Genomic DNA, 18,320 nt, shown 5'->3' with positions numbered 1-18,320 from the left:
GTTTCCTTTTTTACTATTATAATACTGCTATAAGCATCCTTATATATAAATCTTATATATTTTTTATAATTTCCTTAGATCAAATTCCCAGAAGTATTTCAAGGTTATATTTTTTTTCAATTTTGTAAGAGTTGCCAAATATCAAGAAAGTTGTGGGAAGTTGTCAGAATGTCCAGGAAGATTAAAAAAACTATCTGTATCTAATTGTATTCAAACTCCCAATAACAACAACAACAACCACAATAACATCAAAAATAACAGCTTATGACAGAAGCTGTTATAAGCATTTTACATATATTAACACATTTAATACAACAACTTCTGGGTTGGCATTACTACTATTACCATTATTATTATTACTACTATTTTACAGGTGAAGTCAGGCACAGAGTTGAAGTAATTTGCCCAAGGTCAAACAGCAAACTAGTGGCAGAGCTAAGAAACTTAGGTTCCAAACTCCATGCTCTTAAACATTATACCTACTCTTCTCAAACTTTCTGATGTCAGGACTCCTTTATCCTCTAATAGTTACTGAGAACTTTAAAAAGCTAATGTATAACCCACTTATTTATGTAGGTTATACATACCAATATTTATCACATAAAAAATTAAAACTGAAAACATCTAAAATATTTGCTATTTTTTAAAAAGCCAATAAACCCACTACTGTTAACGTAAAAAGCATATTTTTAAGAAAAATGATTATTTAAAAAAATAGTAAAAAGAGTGTCACTATTTTGCCATTTTTGCAAATCTCTTTCTTGTATAATTTACTGTAAGACAGCTGAATTTTCATGTATGACACTGTACTCAATCTACTGAGATATTGTACATCATGTACCTCTGGAAAACTACATAGTACATTCCTGAGAGGACAACAGTAAAACATGCAAATAACATTTTAGTGTAAATATATAAAAAGTTTTCATCTCACACCCACTGTAAAGGTGTCAGGGACGCACAGGGGTCCCCAGGCCAAACGTTGAGAATCACTGCCCTAGTTGGTACAGTGCATGAAATACAAAACAGCTGAAAGGCATGGTCTCAGGAACATACTTGCTTAAAACATATTCCAAATTTTCTGGTAAATCGCTTACTCAAGAATTAATTATTAGGTGCACATTGTGTGCCAGGTAGCCTTATAGACACTAGAAATACAGCAGAAAATGAGAGGAAAAAATTCCCCACTTTGAGGTATTTATATTCGAGTAGAGAGAGAGAGCAGTAATCAATAAATAAATGAATCAGGTAGTCTGTCAGATGATAAGTGGTACGAAAAAAAATAAAAGCAAGATTTTTTAAAAAATAGGGCGGGGCAGAAAAGGCCTAACTAACAAAGTGGCGTTTGAACAAAGATCTGAAAGAGGCGAGGGAGCGAGCCATGAGGCTACCCAGCAAAAAGCGCTTCAAGTAGAAGGCGCAGCAAGTACACAAGCCCTGGAACAGGAGCCTTGCCTCAGGTGCGCAGGGACAGCGAAGAGGCCGCTATGGCTGGGGTAAAATAAGCAAGGGGAAGAGGAGGAGGAAATGCAGTCAGAGTTGCAGGGCTGGGGGCAGATCATGTAGGACCCTGCAGACACTATAAGGCTGTGGGCTTTTCCTGTGAATGAGAATCACTGGCAGGCTCTGAGTGAGGATGGACATGATCTGGCTTCCATTTTAAATGATTGTAATGACTGCCATGGGATTCAGAATGCCCAAGACCCCAACATTGTGAGCTCAGGCTGATGCTGCCATTTAGCTTGTTGAGAGTAAGGCAGACAAAATTTTTTGTTGTTGATGGCAGAGCTGGAGTTTCAGTATTTTTTCCTTGTTATTATAAAAAAAATCCTTTAAAAAATAATGCATGTGGTAATCATAAGAGTGAAGTTCCAAAAAAAACAACACTGTATGAGACTCATCTTTATTTAATTTGGCACTGTTTTAATAAAGCTAAAACTGTGGTTCATGGTCTTGACAGCTTGCCTCATCCAAAAGGAAACAAGAGAGAGGAAAAAAAGATAGAGACAGACAGATGAATTCAAATTCCTTTGATCTGGGTCCTAACTCTTAGGGGATCCCAGATAAATCAATGAGTCAGAGAAAGGGGAGTAAGATGTAATCCAGAATACTGATGACAACAGCTGTCTGTCTGCCTACCTGTCTTCTGAGATCATCATCAAGGTATGAGATCATCATCCAGGCCAGAGAAGGCAGAGCAAGATGGGAGTCCACCAGAGAACCACAGGGCCTGTAGCATCTGACTCCGTTTCTCAGGGGCAGGAAGTCAACACCACAAGGCATTGGTTTTTATCTCTACCTCTTAAGATGCAAGTCCATGTGAGTAGTGATAAAAACTTGCATGGAAAAACCCAAGGAAAACCAAGATCTCTGAGGAAAATTAGAAACGATCTCGTACATCAAAGGCCTCCAACGGCTTCTCTGTAAGCATGTTACAGCAGAAAGAGCGCTGTCATGAGAGTAAGGAAATAAACTCTCCTTCCATCTCTGTCACCAATTAATTATGTGACTTCGGGAAATTAATTTAACCTCAATGAGTCTATTTCCTCACCTTAAATAAAGGAGAGGACAAGAAAATACCTAAGGTTTCCTCTAAGCTCTAAAATCCCTTGAATATAAACGAAAACATGTTTTTTTAAAAGCTCACATTAATATTTAGAGTAGCAGGAGGTCCAAAAGGTAGATATTGCTGAAGGTTCTAGAGTTTTTCATCAGCTCTATAGACTCCTGTGTGATGTGAACACAAACAGGGGGCCCTTCCTTAAAGAGTTAACATCACCAAAAAGGGCAAAAGCTGTCTGCCTGTCATCTTCCTTCAACCTTATTTTTATGAACTATTACTCCTCTCTCTCCAACCCATACTATTATAAACATACAGTTCAGAGGCAAACTGTAATGATCAGGGAACTAGAAATTACAGAAATAAGGAATTAAATATATAAACATCGAGGGATGAGAGAGAATAAATAAACCAAGAAAACACTTTTAAATTATTGATATTTTTGAATAGGTAATATGTATGTGATACAAAAGATTCAAAAGGTATACACAATTAAAAGCAAGCAAACGAAACAGTTTTCTTTTCTAAGGGATAAATCAAAGAGGGCACTTAGAGGGCTTCAGTGTGTATTGTGTTGTTTCTTAGGTTGGGTAATGTGTCCATGGGTTTGTGTACTGTATACATTGTTGTTGTAATACATATTCTATATATTCTTTTGTATTTATGGGGTATTCCACAATCATAATAAACTTAAAACAGAACTCAATTGTTTTGTGGAACAAAGGCTTTTCCACCCCAATCCCCCAGCTCTCCATCCCCCTCTTCCCTGAGGTAGTCACTGTTACTGGTTTCTTACGGTCCTTCCAGAGATATCCTATACACAGACAAGTGTGGGGGCGGGGAGCTAGGGTGAGTGTGTGTGTGGGGGGGGAGTGTGTGTGTGTGTACTTGCACATATGCGCACAAGAGAGACAGAAAAAAACAAACCAACTCCCCAACTGTGCCTCATCAGTAAGGTGTATGTCATGTGACCAAAGCAAACCCAGGGAACTGCTTCAGTCCTTTTCTCTACAAGGGAACTCTGTCCTGCTACTGTAGAGCTGTAAACTAAGAAGACTGCACTGGCTGAATGCGGGGACAGGGCCTGCCTGGTCAAAGCCTTGCATATTAGCTGTCAAGAGCTGAGCCCCAGCATTCCTCTGCTCTAAAATACATCAGATCAGTACAGTGCTCCAATATTCCCTTAGCTTCAGAAATCCCAAATGTCCATCTAAAGTCATTAGTTTTCTGATCACGATGATGTAAATAGGTTTCCATAGTGGTGATAGAGGCTTTAATCCACTAATTGTGGCTGGATCAGAACACTTAGATTGAGCAATACACATCAGAGGAAGACAGACAAGGGCACACTGTACATCCTGAGTTGAGGAAGAATTTTAATTTTGAAAGCCATGCTTTCAACAGCACCTGCTTTGGACAATGATTGGCTAAGATACAGGATGGTGGACAGATGACTCATTTCTTAATGCAAAACATCTCAAAATACTTGGATAAAATCTTGATTTAAAAGGCTTATGCCTGTCTATGGCCATGCCACCCTAAACATGCCCAATCTCATCTGATCTCGGAAGCTAAGCAGGGTCGAGCCTGGTTAGTACTTGGATGGGAGACCACCTAGGAATACCAGGTGCTATAGGCATTTTAAAAAAATAAAAATAAAAAATAAAAGGCTTATGCCTATTTATTAGGGGAAGTATGCCAAACCAGATTTCTTCATGAAAAAAAAAAAAATACTTACTGATGGTCTACACAGGCCAATGTCAGGAGCCAATATACAGATAACTATATTGCTTTTAAGAAGCTAATAATCTAATTAGAGAGGCAGGTAAAAATGATAGTGTGCATTGTAAAGATGGTGCTGTAGGAACGGAGAGAAGAAAGGGCTGACTCTACCAAGAGGTTTCACAAAAAGGCAGCATCTGAATTGGATCTCAAATGGTCCACCAGCAGCAAGCAGGATTAAAGTCTTTATACGCAAGTATGCTTCACCAAAATCTCCATGCTCCAAATGCTAAAAGAAAACTGTTAATAAATATACAATGTACCCTGGATCTTTGCAATAATATTCAGTATGCTAAAGTTTAATTTAGGGTAAAGACTTTGCATCTTGTATCTTGTCTAAAAGGGTTTAATTACTTTAAAAATCTCATTAAACAGTAGTTTCACGTATAAAGCATATATATTCATGGAAGTCCAATTATTTTATTGCTAGAAAACCTATGGCTCACACAGACAGTCTAAATGTCTCGACTTTTTTTTTTTAATGGTTGGCTTTAGTTTTTAAAGCTTCATAACAGACGCTTTTTCATTTCCTATATTAAACACAGCTGTCCTATTACTGTTATAATCCATAACTTATTCTGAAGGCTTTAGCTTCAGAAGAAAACAGTTAACAACTTCACAGAACCAACATATTACTAAAGTTTTTGAACATTTAGGAATCACAACTATTGGAGAAATTAGTTTGCTATTACTACTTCCTATACCCAGTTTCTCTTTTACACACATATAGGCAAAAGAAAGAGGTCCATGTGCATGCTTTTCTCTGTAGACCTTTCATTCTACCGGTATCCCACACCCTTGTCAATTTCATCTTGTCTTACATACTATTATCCTTTGAAAATTTTATGAAGTAGTTGGTCCAACAGATGGGTGGCTAGCCCTGCCCAACATATGTCGTAGGAAAAACAGCTCTTAGGCAAGACAAGAAAATATTACTAACTCCCTTTCCTTTATCTGGCTGAGAACAGTGAAACCCTCTTAGGGGAAAGCAGTACTCTCTTTTAACCTTTATTAAGAAAAGCTAGTGGACTGAAATCATCTGTAAGTAACAGGGTAATCAAAGAAGGGAGAAAGAGTTCCAATGCTAACATGTACTCTCTGAGATAAAAATATGTACTTGTCCACAGACAGCAGAGAACTAGAATGTTACAGAGGGGAAAAAATAATCCATGTCAGTGTAATTGGAAGCTATTTCATTAAAGACAGATGGGAAACATTCAGATAAGTACATTATCTTGTTTAGAACACAGAGCTCAACAGATCTGGGGGAGAAAAAGGAAAGGCAACCTGGAATGCAGAGCATATATGAACAGAAAAACGCAACTACTAAATGACTCATGGTCTTATTTGAAAAACCAGAAGAACAAAACAGTAGCAATATCATTCCTCTTGGCCCCTTCTCTGTCCATAAAGCTTAACATGATAACATCTGATCCTGTCTTTGGATGGATATCTGTCTTTCAACATACTATCTAAGCGCTCCCCAAGGAGAACAGTATCTGTCAGGACCAAGGAGTCTCATTCTCCCTTGAGTGAAAGCCAGGGGATGAAAAGAGGTCCCCAAATGCCACTTGTATGAATCTTTCAAGATATGCTCTGAAACAGGAAAACACTAGACTACATTTTAGCAGAAATCTAAAAATAACAAAAGAACATTCCCTATTTTTAGATATCTAGCTTACAAGTTTAAAAACACTAAAAGTAAAAGAAACAAAAACAAACTGGAATTTTAAAATGTTTTAAGATACTTTTGAATTGGGAAAACTGCTTTTAAAGATAAAATTTCAAAAATCCTGCATTCTTTCTGTTTTACTGCCCCCTTGCTAAAACTTCTCATCTCCAAAACTCAGTGTCCCAGTCCTATGTGTTATCAAAAGCATTTCCAAAGGACCAAAAGATGATATAGAAAGGTTATACCACAAAAGAGAAAGGACAGCTAAGAAAAACCTTTTAAATATGCTTTCACAATAACATAAAAATAGAGTACAGATTAGTGCTTAAAGACAGTAATGTATAAAGCAGCAAAAGCAATTTAATTACCTACATTAAAAACAGTGACACAGACTATAAAATAATTGATTCAAGGAAAATAGTTATTTTTTCCCACACAGGTCTCCTCACTGAACTGCAGTACACATCTAATTCAAAAGCTATGTCTGACTAACTAGAACTTGCAGTTAAAAAAAAAAAAAAAAAATCCTATTAACATTTTTACAATTAAAAACAAAAAATAGAAAATGCAGTATAGTTACTGGATCATTTATGTTTATCTCCATCTATCTTCCTTCCTATCTCTGTCCAATCCTAGTACAAATATGCCCAATCTTTTTTAAGAAAACTGTGGCAAATAGGATTTGCAAGAAATAAGGAAATTACCGGACTGTACAGCCATCATTAACATCTCAGGTTCCAGTAGAGTCATGACAGATTCTTCTCAAAAACAACAGCCCGCAAATATTAAAGAAAAAATTCAAAGTTGCAGAAGAAAGATGTTGTCTTCAGAGGCTACCGGAGCTTTCATAAATTCAATCTTCTGCCTTATGCTCAAATCTGACTGTGAGAACTCACTCTCAGTGCAGTTATCAGTCTGTCCACCCTTCAGGCAAGTCAAGATGGCAAGTCAGAGTTGAATTACTGCCGACAGGAAACCAAAAAGCTCTCAAGTTAAGACATATGAAGTGTGGTTAGAACAGTAAGTAAACTCCTCCCCTTGCTATTCATCTGGGAGGGGGTGGCAGGGAGGAGAGAAATACAAAAAGAGATCTTCAGAAAACCAATCAACTGCTTTTCCTCCTCTTTTTTTTAAGAAGAGAAGATGAGGTTTTGTTCAAAATCTTAGTATAAGTGACTCTAATGCTAATGCAGCTTAGAGCAACAGATTAAACACAATTCGAACAAGAACAATTAGGTCTGGTAAAAGAAACAGCCTAGTTACTGACCCATTTAATGGGAGGTGGAGATGAGGATTAGGCACACAAAAACACATACATACAAATAAATATGTATGGTGAATTAGTTTTCAGAAAGAAATCCAACGGCTTTTTCATCTGTGATATTTATAGATAACAGGCTAAGGAAGTTAAATATTTAACTACAGAAGCTCAACTATTTCTCCACCCCCACTCCAATTAAAATATGTTTCAAAAAGTCATCTGAATACATTCCAAAGTTGTCATTTGTCTTTCATATCTGCCAATCCCCTATAAGAGCCCCAGACGTGTTCCTATGTGAGATCTGTGAGCAGACAGCTTAGTGATATTATCTGACTTTCCTAAAATGCTTTATGATCTTGCTGGATGTATGGAATACATAAAATGACAGTTCCTATATATAAGAGTTTCCCTTTCCTGATAAAGAAACTCAATTCTCTTGCTACTATCAGAGCAGGATCTTCTGAATAAGCACAAACATGGGCATTTTACCTTTTGTAAAAAATAAACTAAACCCTTTCAAATTAAAGCAATTTTCAGTTATCCAAAATTAAAAGCTCATTCATTCCCTTCACAGTACTTTTTACTGACATTCATAATAAGGATACTTAGGTGTTTTTAAAGCATATTTGTCTTTTAAGTAGCAGAAAACTAGAAATCCATGTTTACAATGTTTACCTAGAATTCCTCAGTCTTTTTGGTTAAGTAGCAGCCTATATCTTGAAAACCTGCTGCTGCAAACTGGTGAACATGTTAGTGCTTACAGAGTCAAACAAATGGTCAATGAAAGCACTAGGACACCTTAAAAGAGAAAGTAGTCTCAGAATGATTGAGGGCAATATTTCATTATTAGAAAAGAGAAAGCAATGCAGATTTGGCGTGCAGAGATTCTGTGCAGGAGAGCAAAACTTCCTTTCTTTCTCACTCCAAGAACATCATGTTTAAAAGAAAAGCCAGAAAAGCTCTATATAGAACTGTGGGAATGACTCAACAGGCAACAGAGTGGCAGCCAGTGTGGGCTAACTGCTGCTCTGGGAAGAGAGAAACATTCTCACTGGTCCCTTCTGGCAACCAAGCTCTCAAACTGTCTTGCAAAAAATGGGTAAATTTCAACTCTTCGACTGTGTTAGTCTGGTCAGAGGTTAGCAACTAAAGGAAAAGCATCCCTAAAAGGCTGAGTCATTCTTTTGTCCCTATGTGGGCTGTACAATTTGCTGTGTGAGGGTTTTTCAAATGAAGCACATTCTCACAGTTCTGTACTTACAGGAAAAGAAATACAAATTATAAGATTCCTGCACAGAAGATGGTAGGAAGGGCAGAGAGCTGTTTCCCTCCTGCCAACACTTCTCTTTGCTGTATGGGAGTGCTCAGAAGGCCATAACCATACTCTCGCCCTTCGGAGATACTGACGGCCATGGTGCTGGTAGCAGTAACATCACGTTTCAACTGACTTGTTAACTTTCACAGCAATTCCACACCCATTATCTATCTCATCTGCATTTTGGGATAAAAGGAGCTAACCAGTTCTGAAAGCAAAAATCTAAAAAATTAATCTTAAAAAAAAAAAAGCAACACAGAAGTGGTTCCATAGAGTAGTGGTTAGCACATCTGCTTTATACGCAGAAGGTCCTGGGTTCGAGGCCCAGAGGAGCCACGGCCCATACCCTGGGTGCACCAGGCCCCGGGTGCGCGCAGCGAGCACATAGGAGGAGACGCCCTGCCTTCAGAGATCCAGTTCTTAAGGGGTCAGGGGTGGAAGTGGGGGAGAAGGGGATTAAACAAAAAAAAGGCAACATAATCTTTTCCCACTGCTAAGATTTTGCATTTACCCTGAAGTGTATCAGCACAGCAAGAGAAAGACGGGTTTCACAATTTTAGAAGTCTGAACTCCTATGGCAGCTTCAGTTCCATTATTTTTTGTGCAAATTAGCAAGATTTCATAGAAAGAACTAAAGTAAACTTTGACAAGGCTCTGCACAGTGAACATAATTTCCAAGTTAATGGCACCAAGGGAAATATCTTAATTTTCAGTAAAATAAAAGCTCTTTTGCTTTTCATCATAATTCTACATCTAATCAACACAAGTTTAATATGATCTACAATCTTTATTAATCTACTCTAAAGGGACTTGACTCCTCCAAGATATCAAGATAGTCCATTCACAGAGCCTTCCTACCCCCACCAGCCCCCAAGGCGTTTGGTGTTCATATCAAGAGGAGCCAGACAGGTTCTTATCCTACTTGACCTTCCTACTGGATCTGTTATAGTTTCCAGATTTTTCTGGAAATTTTCTCTTTTTTTTTTTTAATTAAGTTTATTGGGGTAACATTGGTTAATACAATTATATAATTTTCAGGTATACATTATAATTTAACATCTGTACATTCTATTGTGTGTTTACCACCCAAAGTCCAGTTTCCTTCAGCTTCTATATATTTGATCCCCTTTACCCACTTCGCCCTCCCTCTATCTCCCTATATTTGATCCCCTTTACCCCATCTACCTCCCCGCTCTTCCTCACTCCCTACCCTCTGGTAACCACTAGTCTATAGCCCATGTCCATGAGTCTTTGTTTGTCCTGTTCCTTTGTTGCTTTTAGGTTTATATCCCACATATAAGTGATATCATGTGATTTTCAACTTTTTCTGTCTGGCTTATTTCACTTAGCATGATTATCTCGAGTTCCATCCATGTTGTCGCAAATGGCTGTATTTCATCTCTTCTTACGGCTGGGTAATATTCCATTGTATATATGTACCACAGCTTCTTTAGCCAATCATCCATCGTAGGACACTTCAGTTGCTTCTATGTTCTGGCCACTGTGAATAATGCTGCTATGAACATCGGTGTGCAAATATCTTTATAGATATGATATTTTAAGTCTTTGGGGTAAATACCTAGTAGAGGGATTGCTGGATCATACGGTAGATCAATTCTTAGTTTTTTGAGGAACCTCCATATCTCCTTGTTTTTCTTAAGAATCCTACTTTCCTACCTCTGACCTTTCCTCTCAAAATCCTAAGTGGCTCCTCTTTCTCTGCCCCGCTCAGAAGCCTCTCTTTTCTCTTCTACATATTCTCCCTGGGCAATCTCCTCCTTTCTCAAGGTTACCATCACCTACATACTGAAACATATCCAGCTCTGACTTTACCTGTAAGCTACCAACTACGTATCTCTATCTAGCTATCTTAAACTCAGTATGTCCAAAAGCAAACTTCCAATGTCATCACCCTGCTCCAACCCTTCAAGATGCATGGCTTCCAGATTCCCTATCTTAGATAACAGTACTCAGGTCCCAAACCATAAACTTAGACTCCCCTCCCTGCAGCCCCAAACATCTAAGTAGGACTAATTATCTCATAATTTATTTTTGAATCCATCCTTTTTGTTCCATCCTCACAACCAGTGCTTTATTCAGGTTCTTTATAATTCTTGTCTGGAATATAGCAACAGCTTTCTAAAAACATAGAGAAAAGTTCAAATACACACAAAGGTAGAAAGAATGGCATAATAAGCTGCTTATGTACCCCATCACTTAGCTTCAAATTTTATCCACACATGTCCCCCTCACACATACACAACTGGATCACTCTGAAGCCAATTCTAAGCATTATCTAATTTCATCTTTATTCTGTACATATAAAAAATAAAAACTATTTTTAATATAAGCATAATACCATTACCACCCCTAAATTTAACTAGCCCTTAATATCATCAACTATCTAATCAATGCTCAAATTTTCTCAACTGTCTCAGGGTCCATACATTGCATTTTCATTGACGTGTCTCTTAAATCTTTTATTCTAAAGATTTCCCCCTTCCTCTCTTCTTTTCTTATAGTTTATTTGTTGAAAAAACAGGTTGTTTTCCCACATTTTGGGTTTTTCTAACTGTATCCCCATAGTGTCATTTAATCATGCTCCATCTCCTATGTTTCCAGTAAATTATGAGTTTGATCCAATTCAGGTTGAAGTTTTTCACAACATTGTTTCATGGGTGGCACTGTGTACTATTCGACAATAGTTTAACTGTGCTCCTTTCTCTCCAGCCTTGCCTTGATTAAAACCATCCTTATTACCAACTGATTCTTATTCATCCTTCAAATCTCAGTTTAAGGACTACCTTCCCCAGAACGCCTTCCCTGATCCTGGTGCTCTCCCAACTCTCCTCATACCCTCCATGAATATGCTAAGTACCCCTCATTTATGCACCCCCAGAACCTGTGCCCACCTATATTATTGCTCTTTACCACATGGCTTAATGCCTCTGCATTAACAGATCTAGCACAGTGTCTGACAGTGAAAGCATTCGTATATGTATGCCAAATAAAATGAAAAGGCCTATTTATCGCAGAAAATTCTAACAGCATGGGAAAAGTTCATAACAAAAGAATCCCTACCTACCCAAGAAAGACAGGTAGTCTGCTACAATTTTCATTTGAACACATGCTGAAGGTGGTATTATTTAGAGAACTATGTGAGGAAGACAAATTATCCATAGCACTGAAGTACAGAGTTAACATAAATCAGGACATCCACAATAATACCCTCAGCAATGAAAATGCCCATATTGTAGGGAATGATAAGAAACCAGAGGGACAGAGAGTCCAATTCACCTACAAAATAAGCAATTCCTTTAACTATGGATAGCTGTCAACCTCACTAACAACTGATATCAATTTGTATGGTGGACAGTAGCATAGACAGGTATATACAAAGTGACAAATGCCTTTTTATCACCTCTGTGGGATTTCAGGACACTAAAATGTAACCTTGTTCCTGTGTCCATTTCTGATTTGGGTTCTCACAAGTGCATGTACGAGTCTAATGAGGTTCAGCTCTACCAAAATCTAAACATCATATTGAAATTCTACAGTCTCTAACCAGTTAAATCTCTCCCAAGACACCTAGTGTTGGGGAAAGTGAAACACCCAAAAGATAACACAGGTCAGCACACAGGCCAGCAGACAGGTCAGCACACAGGCAAGTTGCTACAGGTTCTGAGCAGCTTCTACTTCCTGTGACCACAATCTACTACTGATGAAAAGCCCCATCAATACCTGCAGACCTTGGAGAATCACACATGACCATAGGTATGCTATTCCTTGGCCCCAAGATAGATGAAGGCTGTATTTTCAGCTAACTTTTAAAAATATAGTAAATGTTAAGGGCTATGATAGCCACAAATAAAAACAGCCAACTCGTTCACACTGTATGTTCGAAATACTGTCATCATGCACAATGCTAATGCCTATGGGGGCACAACGACAAAGATGAACAGGAATGTCACTGCCTCCATCCTCCAGAGTCTCATAATGAAGTAAGACAGAAAATTTCTACCCAAGAATTTAAAAAAAAATAAAGTGATAAATAAAAGTACAAAGAGCTGAACAAATAGAAAAGTGGCAGCAATTTGTTCTGGTTACAAGAGACTTGGATTGCTTCTCAGGGGAAGGATGATGTGAGCTGGCTCTTAAAAAAATAAAGGCACCAGAGTTTATCAGTTTCTTTTCAAACTCCCAACTCCACAGACTTGTATATCCATGAATCATAAAATAAACAAAGCCAAAAGAAACCCAGTCTCGACCTAATCCAGGCCCTTATCCAGAGTGTTAAGAGTGAGAGACTTATAAGAAACTCTTCTACAAATTCCTGACAAGTGGTTCCCAGTCTGTTATTAGAGTACTTGTAGAGGAACCCTAAAAATAATGTTTTAGTGGGCAAGAAAATGAAGTGAATGGTTGAAAACAATGAAAACACCCACCGCCTGGCTACAAACACTGGGGAAAAGTTCTGCCTCGCTAGTATAAAAGAAATACAAACTGAAATGAAGACGTTTAGCAGTCTTTTACAAATGAGCTATCAACACTAATAAGTGACCCAGGCGCTCATACGGAGTTGACAAAAGTATAAACTGGTAGGCTGCTTTGGAATGGAATGGGACAATGTGTTTCTCAAGAACCTCAATTCTTAATGAGGCCTACAAAGGCCTGTGGATTTGGTCCCTAACTACCTACTTATTTCATATCACTCTCTCTCTCTCCTCCACTCCCTCCACTGACACACTGGTATTCTTTTAGTTCTTCTAGGCCAAGATTTCCTCAATAACTCTTACTTGGCCTGTTCCCCGTCTCTATCCCCTTTATCCCCCTTCCTCACCCCCCACACTTAACACATGCTATTCCCTCCCTCCTTTGTTTGGCCAACCACTACTCCTGCTTTGGCTGTCAGCTTCAATGCCTCTTCCTCAAAGAGACCTTTCCTGACCAAACTACCCTGCCATACACACAGCTAAATTAGCATCAACACCATTAAATCTGTTTTAACATTTTATTGCTTTTTCCCCCAAAGTACTTACCAAAGTTTTAACTATGAATTGGCTTATATAAATCTTTGTTAAACCTTTCATTAACTTTGAGTTTCATGACAATGAGAACCTTATTTGTCTTGTTACTGTCTCTCCAATACCTAACACAAAGATGGTGCTCAACAGTCACTGAATAAACTTTCGCCATTAAAATGGTCAAATTCTTTAAGCCAATATTTCTACTTCTAAGGAAATAATCCAAAATACAGAAAAAGCTTTAAAAGATGTTCATCCAAACATTAGTATAAGTATGAAAAACAGAAAATGATTAAAATGTCCAATGAGGGGAGATTAAATGATGGCACAGAATGGAATGTTATACACCCATTAAAAAGGCTACTTATAAAACTTTCAAAGACATCTGAAAAATCTTAAGCTATGATACTAAATGAAAAAAGCATAGCATTAGCTCAGTTATTTTTAAAACATACATTTGCAAGAAAGCTGGAGGGAAATAAACCATACACTAATAGCAATTTTCTCTGCACAATGGAATCCATTGGGAGGGTTTTTGTTTTTTAAAGAGGGAGAGTCTATCTGGTAACTGTGCTCCAAGAACTGAGCAAAACATCTGATGAATACATGAGAATGGGAAATTGATTAAGTACTGAGATGAAGTAGGTTATGAAAACCTCTAAATCACATCATAAACAGAATTAATAAATGGACATGCTTAAGATTTGGGCATTTTCACATTGGCTGGGAGACCTAATCTAGAAAATCCTTGACAACCAAGCTTCCTGAGGAGCATAAATAAAAAATCTCGTTCCTTTCCCCAAGAAAATACTGGCATTTGAGTCAGAAACTGCCCACTTAAAATTTCTACTTCTCCCAGCAGTTAATTGGTACCTCCTGTGAAACACTAAAGCATGAAAGGATATGGTGCGCACCCTTACAGAATAAAAACATTATCTGCCCTTTCTTCCACAGGCTACACATGTGGAAAACAAATGAGTACTTACTAAGTTTTCCACAAAGGAGAGGAAAAGCGTATGAAAGGAGACTGAGATGTCCTTTTCACTTCTATTCCCTCTTTATTTCTCTTTACATAACTTTCCATGCCACCCAGCACAGCACATAACAGATATATACAAACTGTATTTTCTTTCAAAAAATATTTGTGATCAGTAAGAAGAGTTAGAAAATAACTTTTTTAAAGATAACATAAAAGCATTAAAATATATGAAACCTTTAAAAATAAATCTAATAGAAGATATGTAAGACCACCGCAGAGAAAATTATAAAACCTCACTGGGAGACCTCACAGAAAATCTAAATAAATGAGGAAATATACCACATTCACAATACAATATTCTAAAGATGTTAATTCTCCACAAATTGGTTAATAGACTTAATGTAGTCCCAATTAAAATCCCACGATGATTGTAAAATTCATATGGAAATGCAAAGGACCAAGAATAAGCCAAGAAAGACATTCCTAGAAGAAGAAAAAGATGGGAGGACTTACTTCTCCCATATAACAGGACTTATTACAGTTATCATCATTGAGACTGTGAGGTACTGGTATAAGCAAAAACAAACAGAGCAATGGAAACAAAGAGTGAGCTCAGAAACACACCACACATAGGTACGTCCTTGATATATGACAGATACATGACAGGTAGCCCTGCTGATCAGTGAGGAAAGAACAGTATTTTCAATAAATGAGAATCCACTTGGAAAAAATTAAATTAGGTCTTAGTTTACCCCCATAGAAAAATTAAGACAAAATTCACTAACTATAAGACTCATAAACCAATTACACTAAATTTAGAAATTCTTAACAGACACTATAAAGAGAATGATAAAGACAAATCACAGAGAGAAGATATCTATAACATATTTAAGCAATAACAAACTAGTATTTCAAATAAAGAACTATTAGTCGACAAAAAAATGACAACAGGAAAAATAGGCAAAAGATTTCACTAGGTACTCCACACAAAAGAAGAAATCCAAATGGCCAATAAATATGAGATATTTAACCTCATTAGAAAACAGTAATAAGAAAATTAAGAACATCATATGATACTTTTATGTAACCAGCAGAGTAGTAAACATTAAAAATCTAACAATTAGAAGTGTTAGCAAAAATATGGAGCAGTAGGAAGTTTCATATACTGCTGGAGGGTATATAAGCTGGTACAACCACTTTAGAAAACAGTTTAGTATTATCTAATAATTTTATATTACTATACATATTATAGGAATTTCTGTTCCTATGTATAAATGTCTGTATTCATGTACCAGGATACATAAAGAACATTCACAGCAACACTATAATAACCTAAACCTGGCAACAACCCAAATGTTCACCAACAGAATGGATTTTTTTTTAATTATGGAATAATTTTTCATGGGCGCATCGACTATACAGTAATGAAAATGGATGAACTAAAGCTATATACTTGAATGAATACCACATGTGTTGAGCAACTAATACAGATTAGTTCCATTCATATAAACTTCAACTAAACTACACTGTTTCATAACTGGTAAAACAAATGATTTTCAAGAAGTCCAAATAGCAGTTACTCCTAGGAAGAGGAGCTGGAGCTGTGATCAAAGGGAAGCAATGGGAGGCTTCCTTGGGGCTTACAATGAGCTACAGCTGGGCTGAGTAGCACTGAGCTGAGTAGCTCTTTGCTTTACGGCTATTCTATAAACTATCACATGATTTATGCACTTTTCTGGATGTATATTATTATCCTCCTCCCAAAAAATAAAAGAAAAAAAAATGATTTGAATGGTAAATATTTATCACCAATCTAATTTCAAGGGGGATGAATAGTATAAGCATTTTAAGCTTTGCAGACCTCATTTCAAATATTCTGTCCCACTGATCTCTAAGTTTATTCATATGGGTTGGATCATGAATCATTTGTGATTCAGAAATGAAGGTTCCTCTTCATTTGTTGTGAGTGATATTTCAAGTTTTATTTATTCAATCACTAGTGTGTTGGAGAAAGGCACTTTCTCAAAAATGAGACTTTTCAAAACGCAAAAGTTCAGGTCATACAAAGTTCTCATCAGCTTTAACATCTAATCAAGAATTTGTTAACCAGAACACAAGAAGTGCCGAATAACTACCTAGGGGATGCCTAGGAAGGGGTACCAAGCAGGGAAGAGGAAAGGTAAATCTTACCAGTTTTTAAAATGTTGCCTGGTACTCAACCTCTGTGCATGACCCAAAAAGTATCGCCCATAAACAGATCACTAGCCCCAAATTTACTTTGTAGTTCCTAAAATGAAAATGAAAAAGTAATTTGGGATTGATTAGCTCTGATAAAAGAGCTAATGATATGTTCATTAAAGGAACAGGAGGGAAGGATGCAAAAACTAGTAGCTGTGGTATAACTTATTCTTTCTACCTTTCAATGTAATGTCTTCCTTGGTGTCTTATTTACTATAAGCACTTTATAAATATCTGCTGAATATTAATTTCCATATGGTCACAGTAGTGAACAACAGTAGAACTGTAGATAGGTACAAATGACTGTCCTGAAGTAAATTTTAAAAATCAAGGACAAAATAAAAAGTCAAGAATATAACCCCAAAATGCCAGCTTTCTCTTGGAAACCTTTATGAACTCTTGTCATCTATTAATTTATCTAACTTTTGTCTGCAATTCCTTCTGAGTAATACATTCCATGTAATTACTATTCACTTTTTTCTTAACTCTATAATTCCCAACCTTCAAGAGGCACACTTCGTAGGATTTAAGCAAGTCCCCAATTTATAAATGGATTATATTCCAAAAGCTCATGGAATACACTTTCCCAGAGAAGCCATGAAATACAAAAATGGCAAAATGCTCAGGTTTGCCCACAAAAGCCTATAAGATGACTAAATTACAATATATTGGCAATGAGAAAAAGCAAAAGGTATTTCAGCTTCCATTCTTGAGGCTCCTGAAAACAGCCTTATGCAGCCGTATCAGCCAGTTCTGAAACTCATTCATACTTAATCTGATATCAGATTATTATGAAGGAGGAATGGATATGTAAGGAAAAGACAGCTAAAGAACACTGCATGCACCATTAAAGGAAGAAGCAAAGTGAAACTTAAAATTTCCAGTATGATACATTCATTCCATGTGCTCCGGAACTTCTTTAGCTGGAGCCAAAGGGGATGGGGTTAGATAATTAGAGAGGTTTTTCCAGCCTCCTCCAAACCCTGTCTAGACAAGATCCCCAGGTAGATCAATGTAATCTTTTAGTCCTCAGAAGACAGAAGAGTAAATTTAAAAACACACCCTGAAACTTCTCTACCAACTTTTTCCAGTTAGGCCGATAAGGGTTGGGTTAAACAAAGGCACCTGCTCTCATCAGCACTCCAACTTCCTCTGTTCAGGAAATAGAGATAACAGGGTCTTGACTGCCTACTGCCCTGTGAGGACCCTTGCTACATCACCGAATTTCTGTTTAAGCTTCTGAAAAAGAAGTAAATTTCTCACTCCATCCTTTCAACATACAATATATCATCCATAAAAAAGCACCTCCTCTAACTCTGGAATTTATTCTGCTCTAATCTCCACACTTTCTAATTTCATAATCCTCTCAGGGATCTTCCATTTCTGCTCTTACCTTTACCTCCTTACAAATAACCATGCAAAGCAGAACTAGTGAAAATATAATAGTGATTTTCCAGCCTCTTTTTCCTTTTGACAGGAAGAAGCACCA

General features: G+C 37.2%; 1 protein-coding gene and 1 pseudogene across 13 annotated transcripts in view; one reads left to right on the top strand and one right to left on the bottom strand.

The window, feature by feature from the left end:
- The window catches only part of MRTFA (myocardin related transcription factor A), a 170,927-nt gene that overhangs the window by 82,552 nt on the left and 70,055 nt on the right, over positions 1–18,320 (bottom strand). The window contains exon 1 of one of the 13 annotated variants that reach the window (XM_039863380.1): positions 6,719–7,721. The exons of the other annotated variants lie outside the window; for them this stretch is intronic. Coding sequence (XP_039719314.1) covers positions 6,719–6,764 — 46 coding nt within the window. The 5' untranslated portion in view covers positions 6,765–7,721. Of the gene's footprint in view, positions 1–6,718; positions 7,722–18,320 lie in introns of those variants that run through there. 13 annotated transcript variants of the gene reach the window in all.
- On the top strand, positions 4,081–4,199 carry LOC120603062 (uncharacterized; annotated as a pseudogene).

Source organism: Pteropus medius, unplaced genomic scaffold (genome assembly GCF_902729225.1).
Source record: "Pteropus medius unplaced genomic scaffold, Ma_sr-lr_union100, whole genome shotgun sequence".
Taxonomy (NCBI): Eukaryota; Metazoa; Chordata; class Mammalia; order Chiroptera; family Pteropodidae; genus Pteropus; species Pteropus medius.
The sequence above is the reverse complement of the archived record's forward strand: the minus strand, read 5'-3'. Positions and strand labels throughout refer to the sequence as shown.